Source organism: Athene noctua, chromosome 6 (genome assembly GCF_965140245.1).
Source record: "Athene noctua chromosome 6, bAthNoc1.hap1.1, whole genome shotgun sequence".
NCBI classification, from domain to species: Eukaryota; Metazoa; Chordata; class Aves; order Strigiformes; family Strigidae; genus Athene; species Athene noctua.
Genome location: NC_134042.1, coordinates 16,855,261 through 16,871,134, shown reverse-complemented (window position 1 = coordinate 16,871,134; position 15,874 = coordinate 16,855,261). Strand labels below are relative to the sequence as shown.

General features: G+C 47.1%; 1 protein-coding gene across 1 annotated transcript in view; it reads right to left on the bottom strand.

Annotated features, from left to right (window-relative positions):
* Positions 1-4,032: 4,032 nt before the first annotated feature.
* Positions 4,033-15,874, bottom strand: part of BMF (Bcl2 modifying factor) — a 38,257-nt gene continuing 26,415 nt past the window's right edge. Inside the window, exon 4 of the mRNA XM_074909119.1 lies at positions 4,033-4,207. Coding sequence (XP_074765220.1) covers positions 4,088-4,207 — 120 coding nt within the window. The 3' untranslated portion in view covers positions 4,033-4,087. The remainder of the gene's footprint in view (positions 4,208-15,874) is intronic.

Sequence of the window (15,874 nt, the reverse complement as noted above, 5' to 3'; positions counted from 1 at the left end):
TGACTACCTTGATTTGGGATGGCAATTTGATCCTGCAGAATAAATCCATGGATTACAAACCTGAGCAGCGTGAGTTTCGGAGATAGGCACCCTACGTGAATACGAGCTACAAAAACAGAGTCCTGACCCTCTCCTCAGGCAGGGTAACCAACGCCCTGGCAGCTCCGCCAGCGCGCTGACTCTGTTACCTAATCTCCAGCTGTGGGCTCCACGCCGTGCCAAGTCTCCTTTGGCTCTGTCTAGTAATAATCGTTTCTGGAGTCCCGCCAGGGCCTCCTGCCAGTTCCAGTCACACTCTGCTAATGCGAGAGGCAGAGTTTATTAATTCATCGCCAAGGCCCATTGTCTGGGACACTGCCTGGCTGTTTATTTACTCCAATATGGTCTGTATTTACTCAGACAGAGCAAGCGAGGGGACTTTGTTTAACTTTGCAAGACCTTCTGCTGGAGGAGACATGTGACCTTATGCAGAACTTCAGATAAATGTTCAGAGCTCGGGAAGGACCTTTTTTTTTTTTGAGTGTGGCCTCAAATAACACCGGTAGCCAGTATTGACAAACTGTAGCAAAGTGTAATAAAGGAAAGGAAAACATAATAGAGTTCTCATTTGAAATACATTTGTGAGTGTTTTGAAGATAAAAGGAGAAAAACAAGCGTGTACCCTAGGACTGAGGCCACGAGATAGGGATTTGCAGCAAAGGGAAAGAAAGGGCTTCGCTTAAAGAAAGGGACAAGTCAAGACATGTCAACCTGCGGCTACCCTCCCCTCCCCACCGACCGCCAGCGGCGTGCTGCTGCCACTGGAGGTGGGAAGAGGCTTCTGCAGAGGGCACATAATGTCACCTGATGGCAGCATGCCGGCTGTGATATGAAAAGGCACGCAGGGACACCACTTGTAAAGCCCAGCAAAGCTTTGTCCATCAAGAGAGTGGTTTTTTCCAGGCAATGCTGCTGTACTGGCATAATCCTCGGTGTGAATTTCTGCTGGAGTAAAGGTGTCTTCTGCTGATGCAACTGCAGCTGCAGATTAAATATTATGTTTTCTTCAGCAATAAATCCTGTTTAAGGAACTCCTACCTTCTTGTCCTTGCTCTCACCTTTGCACTGTTCTCAGTTGCACTATGTTTGTTGTGAAATTGTGCTGTAGACTGAATCTTTGCAAGGATCTCAGTTTAGGAAAGAAGAAAAAAAAACCCAAACAAACTTTTTCCCCATAACATCTGATATTTGCAGTCCTGGCTAAGGACATGCGTACTGGGTAAACTCAGTCCAGAGAAAGGCTACTGTATTCATTCTACCGGTTTATTTAAAGTGGTAGAAATTGTGCATGCATGTACACGTGTATACAAACATACACTACTTACATGCATGCGTGTATTTATAGAGACCATCCCCCTGGGAGTGGGGGTAGGGAAAAATACGGCAATCTGAACAGTGCATGCTCTTGTCTGGCTCGTTTTAAGTCAGATCCTCAATGCTATTGTAACATGGTTTTGTATTTAATTTCCTGTGTTTGTAACTCAAGCCAACTTCCAGTGTTGCTTGTGTGAGTGTTTGTTTGGGTTTCTCTGAGGGCCTTTCTTTTGTTGGAAAGTGTGAGGATTTTAACAGAGCTGTTAACACCGCACTAAAAAGCCTGATCTTGTTTTCATTGGGGCGACTGCTAAAACACCCTTCTGCTGGCAGCGGGCGACTGCTAAAACACCCTTCTGCTGGCAGCGGCTGTGGCGCTGGTTCCCTCTCTGGCATCAGCATCTCCGCACGCCGGCCCTACCTCTGCCTGGGCACAGCGAACAGCCAACCCCCGCGGGAGGTTTTGCTCCCCCTTTGCACCAGTATGAAAGACCCGTATGTCTTCAGGGCAGCAGCAAGCCCTGGCCATGTCTGACAGAGCAGGTGGATATAGCTCCTGCAGGTCCAGTTTTCTTACTTTTGCAGGATGTGACCCCACCTCTGCAGGGAGGTGAGCAGGACACGCTGCGCTGCCCACCTTGTGCCACTGCTTCATGTGTCCATGCAAACCAGCAAAACGTGCCCACTTGTCAAGCCAGAGCATCAAAGCCCATGCTGCCTGTGTGCTTTTCTCTTTGGCCTTGCCAGCGAGGCATCTCTGAGCATGAACAAGGGTACCGCCTCCTCCCCGCTGCTCAAGCCACCCCCAGCCTGCGCCCGCTCTTTAGGCAGGGACAGCCGACCTCACAGCATTGGTGGCACCAGCCGTGGGACACCGCGCGTGCCAGGGGGGCGTGGGGGTGGTGTCTGTGGCTGCCAGCTGACCACGGCGACGGCTTCGCTTTGGGTGGTGCGCTGACCTGGCCCCATGGCCCTGCCATACCACAAGCGGCTGGGCCGCGCGGGCTGCGGCATGGCTGCCCCTCAGCCTGCTGCCAGCGGGGCTGCTCCTACGCCACGCTCCCGCCCGAGGTCTGCTGCTCCTGCCCGGCCTCCTCCACAAGCCAAAGCTGCCTCTCCAAATATGCACAGTGGCTCATACCACTTGTTTATTTACTGGAGAACTTTTGCAATGGAGTGTGAAGAGAGGGATATAACTGTCAGGGTACCACGCGTGGGGTAGTGCCAAAACAGTGCAGGGGAGGTGATGGGTGGGTTTGTCTCTGTGCAGAGCAGCATGTGCTGCTTCCCACTAGATTTTCTTTTTGATGGGAACCAGCAGCTTGTATGGTGGAAGGGGGAAGGTGCAGCAGAAGTTTGGGACCCTCGGGTCTCCTGACCTGTGTTGTGTGGAGCATGTTATATTTATTATCCTTTATGCTGCGTTCTCCCAGAACACCTAGAAGTGAGAGGATAAGCTCTTGGGAGGCAGACACCTGGGCTGGGCAGAGCCCTGCATTTCCCTGACGTACCCCACCATCGCCATCACTCCTCCTTGAGGGTTCATACCAACACCTGCTGGCTCAACCAGAAGAGTAGCCCAGTGCTATCTGTGAAGGGTCCCCATACATATTTTCTATACTAGACCATTTCACTCCAGATTAGTGAATTGTCCATGCTTTTGGGGCCTGGGACTGGTATTCCCCAGTGGTTTATTTGGAGTAGCATGTGAATCCTAGAGGATGTGTAATCTTATGTTGACCATTGGGCCTCATTTGTGTATTTTATTAGTTAATTTTTAAACACTGACCTAGAGCTCTGGATCCATTTTAAAATAATCCAAATTATAAATAAACAGACTGCCTAACATGGGCTTGGAACAATAAATCAGGAGAAAAACAATTAAACACAACAGAAAAAAAATTGGTCTTGAGAGAAAACAGACACTGAAAGAAGAAAAGTCACACCAGCATATATTCTGGAGATAATGTAGAAATAGTACAAGACTGAAAGAAAAAGAAAGGTAAAGTAACTTCACACGCTTTAAAAAGAAAAAAGCTTGCATTCAGGCAATAAATAACACAGCATTAGCACGAACATCTCTGTTAGGCTTAATTACAACAAATTCATCTTAATGAAAAATCAATCCTCTAAGCTGCTCTTAATACTCACCTTCACTGCTTGTACCTGCTAACTGAGCCCGAGTGTAACAAGAAGAGCCTGTACACATATCACATTAAAGATTACACGCAGCTGAGCTTAACCCTCCCTGCTGGGGGGAGAAGACAGCCCTGCAGTGGGGGTGGAAGGCGACCTGGGCAGCAAGGGGAGCCGAGCAGCCACGGGGCGGGGGGGGGGGGGGGGGGAGCAGGGGGGGTTGTCGCTCTCCTGTGCAAGTAGCCCAGGCTGTTTCCTGCAAACAGGGGACGGAAAAAGTGAGGGTGGATTTTCACATGGCCAGCTGATCTTTATTACCTCTGACTTTGGTGACACAGGCCACAGTATTTTGTTCTCACTTCAGGAAACTTGTTTAGCAGTGCAGTGGGCAATAGCCATTTATTTGTTGCCACTGTGGCCCATTCACTCATGGCCCTGAAATATCGTACCTACACGCAGTCTGTTTATTCTGGTAACATCTCTCTGGCAGCAGCCAACATTTCTTTTTCCAGAAGATGCAAGAAATCTGCAGTAATCTGTCCTGGGGAAAACTGCTCCTCTGTTGCCAATAGCAAGAGTTTGATTTATGTTCTTCATATCACATCTCTAATTTAATGTTGAAAGTCAATGTTCTTGCACAGAACCATCTAGCTTCATTTACCCACTCTTGGATGCAGTGATGTGGCAGTGAGTCGCACTGATTAATTGCATACTGCATCTGAAAAATAAAGGCAGTGCTTAGATGGCCCAGCTGGCAGCAGAGTGGTAAAACGGCCTGCCACCACAACACCAAAGGGAGCAAAGTCACCACCCCCCCTCCCGAGCCACATACACTCACTGCAAATATGCAGACACAACGGCAAACTAGGCATTTTGCTAGACTATTGAGTCTGAAAACACAGGGCACCCCCTCATGTCCCCACCAGGACTGGCATTTTCAAAGCATTCATCAAGCTCCTTGTAAAAGAGCACAGAGGACTTGCTTCTGCTCTTGAGCAAGGCGTGCTTGGCATGCGCTGCCGCTGCAGTAAGACCAGAATGGGGCCTGGTGGCTGTATTGGTCCATAATCCAGTAAATTTATGAATCGTGTGATTTAAGTGGGTTAGAGCACTGTGTCTTCCTTCAGTTTTCCGTGTCTTCCCCTCTCACAGGTAGAAAGGCTAAGCTCCAGGAATGAGTCCAACTCTTGAGAGACCCCATGGCAGCTCCAGCACACCCTGCCCCAAAGCTCCAGGCTTATGTCAGGGAACGGTTTAAATCTTCAGGGGGCACAGACTGGGTACAGCATGTAACATGCAGACTCGCCCCAGGACCCTAAACCAAGTAATCCTTCCCCTTGATAGCACAATATGTAGACCTTAGTGAGAGTAGTGAGCATCACTGGCATTTCCTCACCTCAGCTCCTCTGCACTGCAGAACAAGCTCCTGAGCTGGGTTCAGGAAGAAGGAGGAGGTCCAGGACCCTTTTCCAGCAGTTCATAGCTTGTCCTATGAATCACAGAGCCTTTCTGCACACTGGTCCCACAGCTATACGTGCTCTGAGGCATCTTCCTCTCTTTCTGACTCATTTTCCTTACTTTTCTGCGTGGTCCAGTGGGTTTACCTGGCCCAGGCTCATCTCCGTGCCCTCCCTCAGCAGCATTTCCGAGCCCTCCCTCTGCAGTCAGGGGTTTCCCTGGCTTCCTGCGAAGGAGCAACTTGCTTCTCAGGGTGTTTTCAGCTGTAAGGACCATTTCAGGGGAACACACACTATTGTGCATTAAATCAGGCCTGACTGGAACATGAAGCAGTCAAGGCCAGCAAACAGAGGGGTTTGCCCATATCCCGGGCACTTCATGAGACAACACTTCCCCATTCCACCCACCCCACTGCAAGGAGGGAAATTCCCAGGAGGACAAAGATGGGCACCTCCTGGTCCCCAGACTCTTCGCACAGGCTGGTGGTGGTGTTTCAGGCTGGGGAAGCAGCACCCCAGTAGCGAGTAAGGGATCAGTAGGAGCTAGACAACTTGCTCTGGATGATAGGAACTAAACCAAAGTGCCAAAGTTTCAATTTAAGGATTCCGGCTGAACTCCTTAAATTAGATGGGATAAATCATGAGTTAAATACCATTTGCAAAACCCTTTGGGATCCCTCCTGCATTTCAGTGAGCTGCATAGACAGCTTTCCCAAATGTTTAACCAACAGGAATGATAGGAGCAAACATCCAAAGATTTGCTCATGCGATGTCTGCAGTTGTGAGGCTACCAAAGCACTTGGCAGGCTGTAGGGCAAAGGAAAGGGACAACTGTGTACAGTGCATTCATGGTTGCTTCCTTCTGGGAAGCAGAGACCTGCCTGTCCCAAGCACAGGGCAGCATCTTGGAGCATAATATCCCAAAGCGTGAATAGCAGTGATCTGCACCAAGGAGTGCTCTGCATCATATCCACAGGATATTTATGTCTAACTAAATATCCCTAAACCCCACCATACAATGCATTTAGCATATTAAATAATTACAAAGGGAGTCTTGAAGCAAATGTTCTCAGACGCCAGAGGTATGCCTACACTGCAACCTAAAGGCATGACCAAGAGCTAGCTTTAATTACCTAGCTCAGGTACTGATAATGTAGCACAGATTAGCTGCTCAAATATTTAGTTTTCTCGGGCCAGTTTTCCACCCTAGGCTGAGTCTCACATTGCTGTGGGTAGACTGCTAGTTTGGCAGACCCTGCTTAAACGAGCTGTACTCCACCATCTTCCTGAAACAGAAAGGCTGCTCAGCCTTTCACTTCTTGATCAATGATTGGAAGCAGGTATACTGTGGGAACAAGTACAAAGCAATCCAAAAGCCCCCCCATACCACCAAGCTCTTCCCATTAGCCCTTTTACTCCTGAGTATGCTCCATAAGAACCTTGGGTGAAGTTTCGTAAAAGGCAGCCAAAGGAAGGCTGCCCTTTCCATCCTTGGCCTTGTGGATAATTTGATGTCTCTGCCTCCAGCGTGACGGATCCGATGCCTTCCATGGGTGCTGCATGTACGGCCGGTATGTTTGCAGATGTACGTGCAGGCTAAGGGCTTGTGGACCCAGCACCATTCAGCTGAATGAATTGCCAAAGCAGGTCTTGCACAAGGGTGTTGAGGGTGGCAAAGGCAGAGTGTGCAGCTCTGAAGCGGGACTGAGTTGGTGAGTAAAAAACTGCTGCTTCAGCACTTACAAACCAAACCAGAGTAATAAATAACTACTGTAAAGGGTTGAACTGGGGACTCCAAGTACCTGTAACATGATAATGTTTGGAAATGAACGGCCTCTGGAAGCACTGAGTAAACAGGTCAGAAGGTTCACATATTGGAGAGAATAAAAATTACACATTACAGAATGAGGAGGAGCCAGATACCACTCCTTGCTGACAAACAACCCAAGGCCAACACGGCAGCACCAGCTTAGTGCTAGTGGGGATTCAACACCAGGCCCTTCAGAGAGGCCTCTGAGCACCTGCTGTTGCTTTGTTGTCTTCTTAGAGGAAAGGATCGGGGCTTATTTTTCTGTATTTCCAGCTACCTTTGCTGAGGATCCAACTGCCTCAGTTTTCTTGCACAGGCAGCGACGAGAAGCAGTTATTTGCTGGGTCAGCTTTAGATCCCTGGCTTCTCTATGAATCTCTCACTGGGCTACTTCTATTCTCAAAGAGCCTTCTAAATAACATATACAGTTTCAAGCCAAAAGGGAATTATGCTGTCCAGGCAGCTGTGGTTTATTTGTGTCAAGGTGGGGGCACTAATGTGTATTTGGCTATTCAGAATCACAATTCTTTCAACGTCTTCTAAATCTCAGCTTCATCATTCCTACAGAAACAGTGTCTGGTAACTATTCCAACACCTTAACTATTAAATTGCTGGAATTGGTTTCCTCTTTCCTGCCTTTGTGTATGCATTTTTTTCTCCCAACAGGTTAAAAGAAAAAAGTGTGCACATAATTTCCTGCCCCAGGATCAATATAAAAAAATCTAACATTTTCATGCACTGAAGAGCTTTGATGTTAAAAAGTTGGGTGCAAAATTAGATCTTTGAAAAGTTGATGTTTCTATGCTGCTATCATTTCTCCAACTAATATTTCCTTCTGTTCTCTAAATTTTCTTTCCTTAAAGCTTTCATTTTGTGGCCCTGCCAAGCTGTCTATATTTTCTTAAATTCTCATTTCCTCTGGCACACGTTTCTTGCTTATAGTTACAGTAACTAAAAAAAAAAAAAAAAAAAAAAAAGAGAGAGAGAAAAAAAGGGTTTGCACTGAGCCAAATTTCCAGTCTGTAATCTTCTTTTTTAATATTGCTTTACCACCCTCTTTATTCTCATGTTTCTGCTTGCTGCAAACTTACCTGTTAGGTTTGGAAACTATTAATTCACTTTATTTTCAGAGCTGTCAGAAAGAACTAAAGAAGAAGCATCCTGGTCTGGCCTTTTACAAATTTCTGCTTGCTGTGCAAAGGCTTAATTTGTGCTTTGTTCTTGCTGGTTGCTCAGGGTGCTGCATCTCTTCCCTCTTACGCCTCACTCTGTTTTTCACAGCACCAGCGTTTTTGTTACTCTGTTTACTTCCTTCCCCTCTCCCCAGTATAAGTTGGGGGGTAGGTGTGTGTCTCATGAACATTTAAGGCTAATTCCTGACACAGATGCCAAGCTTTCTGGGGGAACTGATCACCACTTAGCACAGTGGTGAATTAGGCATTTAGTGCACCAGGTTAGATAGAAAGGTGTTTTGTGACTCAAGAATTTTTGGGGCTACAGGAGCATTCACTGCTTATGCAGGAAGTGGCAGAAGAACAGTATTAAGAAAAAAGCAATGAAAGTAGCACTCCTTTCTTATGGAGCGTTAACACCATGAATGAGGTGAATGACCGAAGATTTAATTTATAATAATACTAGGAGCAGCAATCTCCCCCAAAACACTTTCTAAAGTATTCTGAATCTTCACAATACTATGAAGAAATCAGTAATTTTCAGTCATTATTTACAGAGATGAAGTGAGTCATCAAGATGTTATTGCCCAGACTTTCAAAACAACGAGTTCATACTTTGTGCGTTGAGTTCTCCATGTGCTTACCATAATTGCAGACTTAATCACAGTAAGGATACACACACACGTACATGGGAGGCATAGTCAGGGACACTCCCATTTCCCTGAAAACACTGCACCCCGTGCTGGTGGCGGAGCTGGGAAGGACCTCAGCATCCAGCTCCCTCAGGCCTCGCAGAAGACCTGTGCTGCTTTCACTAATGTAATCTACAGCCAGGATTTGTAGAAGAAGACTTTGCTTGTAGCAGTCTCTTTCAGCACACAGGTAAAAACAGTGGCAAGATGATTTTTTTTTTTTTTCTAGGAAAAGTAAGAGGAGGAACATAACAAAACCAGCTGCATCAAACCAAGATTACCTGTGACAGAACTGAGAGAAGATGCCCTTTAAGAGGAGCAAGGAGACAAGCAATAGGAGAAGAAACAGGAGGAGCTCATAATTTTTACACTTCATCTAAAATTTTAACTCTCCCCCTCCTTTAAACATTAAAGAATTCTGGCATCCACCCACACTTACCTTCAGGCAAGGCAGCTTTCCCGCCCTGACACCGTACTACAAGGTTGAAAGAGCAGGTGGGAAAAGGCTGTGGAGCCCCCAGTCAAAATGAGACCCTGCTGCCCCTTTGCAACCAAGGCGTGCAACAGACACCCCTCTGCCCCTGGTATCTTTTAGATGTACAGCTTGTTCTAGCAACTGAAACTTCAGAGCTGCTGACTTTCAGCTGTTGTGTTTTCTCTCCTGGTGGGAGGAGTGGTGCTCATAAAGCCTGCTCCAGGCTCCTTTACTTTCTGTCAGAAAGAGCTGATTCTGTTAGGAAAGTCTCTCCCCACCAGCCATCTCAAGTCTTTTCAGCGAGCTCTTCTGATCAAGAAATATTAGGAAACAGGTCCAAAAGCCAGAGGTAAATCAAATTGCTCTACCTAAAAGCAAAGGACATTAGTTTTGGTCTCTATTTTAATATCTTTTGCTCTGGTGATGAAGGAGCTGATTCTGTTTTCAATTTTACGTGTACTTATCATCTTGCTGACTGGAACAGTTGTAGAGAGGAGATGCTGAGCTCCCAGCTGGGAATTACTTTGCAATAGCATCTCCTTTTGGAGACAAGGCAGGGAATCTCTTTGAGGTTAGGTTAGAAAAAGGTGGTAAAGCATAAAGAGAAGGCAAACATACCCAGCAAAGACCCCCATCAATCCTCCATGGCTACAAGCCTAGAACACAAAGCTGTACTGTGATGAAATCTATTACTTTATGAGCGTGGTACCTTTAAATGTTTCTGAGTCAAACATCCTTAAGCCTTTTTCCTCTAACTTTGTTGTTTTTCTGTATATATTTGATGCACTGCAAAGACAGACCAAAATCCCAGTATGTAAGAGACCTGTGAGGGCACTTAGAAGCAGATCTTGGGAGACACCACTGGGAGCTCACAGGGAGCTGAGGTGCACTCTCCGGGGCAGAATTGCTTTGGTGGCTCTTGCAGGAAGAGCTCTAGTGACTACGCAGAGCTCTTCCTGGGAAGACCAAGTTTCTGGTATATTCAGAGATCTTGATGGGGAGTGAAAGCTTTTGATAACTCTATAGGAACTTGGCGTCTGTGCGTTTTTCTCTCTCTCTCTGGATAAAGTCTTGGCAGCCACTCCGAGTCTATTTTAAACAAAGCCAGTGATTTCTGGAGAGATGGAAAACATGTGAAGGGCACAATGAAAAACAAGCAGAAATCCTGACTGCAGGACAGAAGGAAACAAGAGTGATGAAGAACACTGCTTCCTCCTCTGGCAGGTAGGCAGGACGAAGCCCCCTTCACTGCACACCACCACACCAGGGCTTCTCCCTACACACTGCTGTTGTGGGTCCTGCACATAACTCAAGAGCTTTTCTCTGCTGAGCTCCTCTCCCCTTGCTGGTGACCTGTGCTGCACGTCACTTGTCTGGAGCACCCAGATGCTGCTGGCGGCGAGAGGTGGCAGTCATGGAAGAAGAAGGGAGCAGGAGACACAAACAGCAATGCAAAGGGCAAGTCCATTACAAAAGCTCTGGTACCCAAAACAAAAACAAGTTATCTACAAAGAATGTAATTATGGTCAAAGCCATACATCTGACCTAGGGGCAAGAAAGAGCTGTTTATAACTGTCAGTACATAGAGAGATGAACCTGCAATTTATGTATGCTGAAACATTATAATTTTTGATCCAGAAGCCTCCTTTCCTGTTGAAAAGCTTGGTAACTAAGCCTTGGTCACTTGAATCATGTGGGATATCCATGCAAATCTTTTTACTAAGCTCAGTTTAAAACATTACGTATGTGTATAGTGCAACCAGTGGGACATGTCTTGGCTCAGTGTCCTGTCCTGGGCTGTGTCCCTCCTGCCTCTGACTTGAAGTGCTTCCCAGGGCCATGCGCTGGGGAACACCAACAGGCCAATAACATAGACAAGCAACTACTATGGCCTCACATCTGCCTTTAGGTCCTGCCTACACAATCCATATGATCAACTGCCTCCGCTGCTTCCCATAAGCACAGAAGATTCCTGTTACATGCTGGGTAGTCTCTGCACTGTAACCTCTCTGGGACAGGGAGGCTATCTTTGCTTTGTTTTGGAAGGCACCCAACTTGCTCTCAAGCATTCAACAAGCAGTCAAGAAATGATTCAGATGGAGAAGCAGAAATATAACTTGCCTGGGCTTGACAGCATTTCTTTATCAGTCCCCCGTTCAAATCAAATTAGGCTGGCAATGACTGAAAGCAGTGACTGTCTGGAGAGTGTTTGGTAGCCCCCAAAAGCTGTTGCTGTTTTGCTATTTTGGTGCAATTCTTTCAGGCGATGTCCACAATAAAAAAATAAATGCTATCACATCTGCTACTGGTTGGTATCCTTAGAAGCCATCCCAAAAGACAGATCAAGGACTGAATAAGCATGAAAAGTTTGGAGAGAGTATTAGATGAAGGATAAGATATATTAGGTTTGGCAACACTATAACCTACCACAAATTTAAAAATTGTGAGTCACTCAAAAAAAACCCAAAACCCACCAAACAAAACCCACACTAAAAAACAAGACTAGAAAATGCTTTAAAAAATCCCTTTTCTTTTTTTGTCCTTCCTTTCCATTTCCAATTCTACCTGCCCACTCCTAGGGTCCCTGTCAGTTTATTAACATTACCAACACTCCAAAATGTCTTGCAAGTGAGACAGCTTCGTTGAAAATTGAACATCAGAAATCTTCCTGCTATTCTTGGCTCTGGGAGCAGATTGTGGTCTAGTGGTTACAAGCATCATGGCCAGCTGAAACACACCCATGTTTGGGTCATCTGCAAGACACGAACCATGGATGTCTGGTTGCAAGAGCAAGAATTTCCAACCTTAGGGCTAACGAATCAGATGCTAACACAGAAGTAGGAACAAGGTCAAATTGCTTCATGAAGCTCTCTTGCAGAAGGGTGACAACATGGATTGTAGAAGGTCCTAATTTGGGATTTCCTTTTAAAAGGCTATGTAGCAAGTAGCTGAGGCATAGTTCTGTGAATTAGAGAGCTGGGTCCCATTCCAAGCTTTGCTCAAAGTGTTCCTGAGTGTCCTAGCTGCGAAGTGGACCATTAACCCTCCAAAACCTTAACAGAGGGCTCAGCATGCTGAAAGACACCTCTGTCAGCATAGGTACTGTAACTGAAACTGTGCGTGACAAGGCTTTGCCTAGGCCTATGTCTTTCAATTTTTTTCTCCCTGATCTGTCAGGCGGTAAATATTTTATCATCATAATGGAAATTCCTGCAACAAGGGACAAAACCACATTCTTTATGACAACTGTCAACACTGGGGTAGGACAAGGAGGTTTGTGCTTGAGCTGTCTGTACTGTGTTCACCTGAAGATAAACAGACGTCTCTGAACTTCCCACTGAGATTCTCACTCATTAAGTTTTAAAAAAAATGGTATCAAAAAGGTAGGGCACCTTTCCTTATGTGTTTTAAGGGCACAGATTCTAAAATGAACAAGTGATGACCCATTTTTAAACCCACTTAGGGCATGCTTTTACTCTATATAGAGCACACATTCCTCTACCTCCTCTGATAAACATACAGAAAAGTGTTGAACCTTTCAGTACAGCCAATTAATCACTAGCTGGCAAGATGAAGAAGTGCTCTGGACAAGTACCAACTCAAAAAAAAAGAGACATGAGAAACTATATCTTATCGCAGACAAAGAAGAGCAATGCACAGAAGTAATGTCCCATTATAGAACTGTGTCTATTCTGAGATTAACAAAATGCACTACCCTGTTTTGCTCAGTAATAAGTAAGTAGAAGCACAAAGACAAAGGGAAGTTAACATCTTAACTTTGAACTCTGCAACACCCAACTTTTAGGTGCCTAGCTGCTCCATCAGCTCCACCACCCTGAACCAGGCACCTACACTGCCCCTCAGGCAATGTAAAAACCAGCAGATGTCTAAGAGCAGAGGACACCCAGGCTGGTGTCCTCAGTGGGGAGCCAGCTGGGGGGGCCACGGAGGCACAAAGAAAATGAGAAGAGTGTCCAGTAAAACACTTCTGCCCAGACTTTGAATACTTCACAAGGAAACCTCCCTCAAATCTGGTTCAAAGACTGAACCCTCAAAGTCAACTGACTGTAAACAGGAACGCAGATTTTACATTCACACTATGCTTTTGCTAGCCCTAAAATGCTTGTATTCCCTCTCTTTCCCTGCTCTCTGGCCTCCAAAATACCTAAGCGTGATAGTTTCAACAGGAGGAGTTCAGACAACCCATCCTGACCAGTCACGTGTAAGGTACTCCTCTGGGAGCAGAGAGCACCAGCCTCAGATCCTGTCTGGCAGCTGACAGCGATTCTGATGAGTGCTCAAATGTGAGTTATTGGCTGACAGCAGAGGAAGAATCATCCTCCCCGGCATCTTCTGTGAGCCCTGCTTTGGTGGCGTGTCCTGAAACAGGCTGCCCCAACAGATACCTCAAATGAGAGCGGCAAAAAAGCACCAGTTTAGTAGATCACATGGGACTTTGGCATGAGATTGATCCCGAGACATTCATTGTCTTCAGGCAGAATTTTAGGGTTTTGGGGAACTTGAATGTGAAAAGCCCTTCCAGGGTTAGGCAGCAGCTGGATGAGACTGTGGGTGTGGACTTCAATACTAAAAGGGACAGGTAAGCACCTATGCCCCTTGCTAGATCTAATTTTGTGCCCTATGTTTCAAGAGAGCTTAACGACAGGGTGTAATAATTCCCATGCCCATCCTCCTCCTTTTTCTGTTGTAGCCACTCTGATAAAGTGCCAAATTGGTTGACTGACTCCAGGCACCTTTAACTCAAGGTCACAACACAGTGGGATATTAGCAATTGCAAGCTACATCTGCCATGTCACGGAGCGATCTGCTGTAGATGGGGGCTGTGGTAGCCCCCCTCCAGCAAGGGACTTCGTGGGCAGTTGGAGCAAAGCCAGGTGCTCTACTTTGGTTCTGCTTTTCCAAAGGGCAAGTGAACTACTGCATGGGAGTGAGGAGGGTTTTGTTTCTGTGGGTGAGGCTACCTGAAGAAAGAGTGCCTAGTTCAGATGGGGGCATTAGGACCATGTGATGTCAGTTCCAAATAGCAGCTTACATCATTAAACATTTCTTTTCCTCATAAATCCCTGATTGATTAAGTATTTGTTCATGTTTGGGTGCAACTCGAAGCACTGTTTGGTTTCCCCTGTTATCTGCTCCCGGGAAACATGACTCACGATCATACAGAGAAGGAAACGAAGGAAAATGCTTTACTACATCCGACTGCGCAGCAATGAATGTCATGTTGCTGTTCCTAGCGTAACCCCAGGCAGATATATTGCCATGCAGGGACGCAGCCATAGCTGCCAGACCGGCGGTACTTGGGTGGTGGAGCCAGGCTGCTGCTCCCAGGTGAGCTGCCTCCAGGACATATGCACCAACCCATCCTGCTGGAGCCTCAGCCCTGGATCCTGCAAGCTGCCAGAGCCAGCAGGCAGGGGTGCTGGGCACCTCTGAAAGCCTAAAAAATATCCTGGGTTAATAGATCTTGTTTTCCATTTTTGGACCCTCATGGAAGTGAGGTGGCCCCAGGCAGAAAGGGGATGAGGGCACCAGTGAAAGGGCTGGGTGACAACACTGACCCTGTGCCACACCATGCAGGCTCCAGGGATATAGGCTTGCACCACGGGGGAAGGCAGAGCTGTAAGTACCCTGAAGTCAGCAGGAGCTTCTGCCAAGGAGTTCAGTGGGCTCTGAGGTGCATTAGTTATAGAAATGACTTTGGTAAGGTTTCCTTGCACAGTGGCACAAGGACATACAACTAGGGTATTAGAATATAATTAAGAGAGAAAGAAGTTAGGATGGATATTGGGGAAAACCTTTTGTCAGTGAGATTTATTAGTAGGTACAGCAGTCTCCCGAGGGAAATGGTGGAAAGGCATTCACTTGGGATATTTAGACTAATGAAAGTGCCAGCAAGTATTCTATCGGGAGCATGCTTGCACTGACAGGCAAAATGAGCTCTGTGACCCTGTCCTGTCGTAGGAGGGCTGTGTGTGAGCACCAAGGAGACCAAGCGAGCTGCTGGCTGCCAGCTGCAGAGCCCCGGGCCTCCCTGTGCAAAGGGGAGCAGCGGGGGGAGCACCGGCAAGCTGCTGCCCCAGCACTGGGAGTGATGGGCAGGGTCACAGGGAAGACCTGTCGGAAGACTCTGAAATCCTTTTTATAATAACAGCATCTCAGCACCTTCTTGCTAAATGATGAAAGGGAAGGGGGAGCCCAGCAAGTGAGCAGGGCAGGGCAGGGGGTCAGAGCAGGGACCCTCCTCCAGGACTGCTCTGCCTCCAGTGGCACTGGCTGAGACCCAGCCAGGAGAGCAGCAGCCCCTCATGGAGAACTGCACCTTGATCCCACCACGCTCCTCAGCCAGTTGTTCTGGCAGAGAAGTAAGCCTGGCTCCAGCTTGATAGCCTGTTTCAGCCAGCTGCAAAAAGAGTTGCCCCACACCGTGAATTATCAGTGTTCCTGCCCCTTTCCCTCGTGTTCCCAAACCCATCGCTGTTCACCCTGTTTCCTATGGGCTGGTGGTCTCTTAGGAAGAGCCATCCTCTCAACCAGCCCCCCACTTAGCAGTCGCAGCAGTAAGGCTGGTAGCAAAGGCATCCAAAAATGGGAATTTCTCAGCGGTGTAGGTGTCCCTGCCATTCTGCACTCACTGCTGGCACAGCGGAGAGTCGTGGTCCAGGCCCATCACCATGACCAGCCCTGAGGTGGTGACGTAGGCCCCACTCCCCTACCTGTGCTGTCTCAGATTGAGTTGGTGTGTCCCAATACCACAGTGG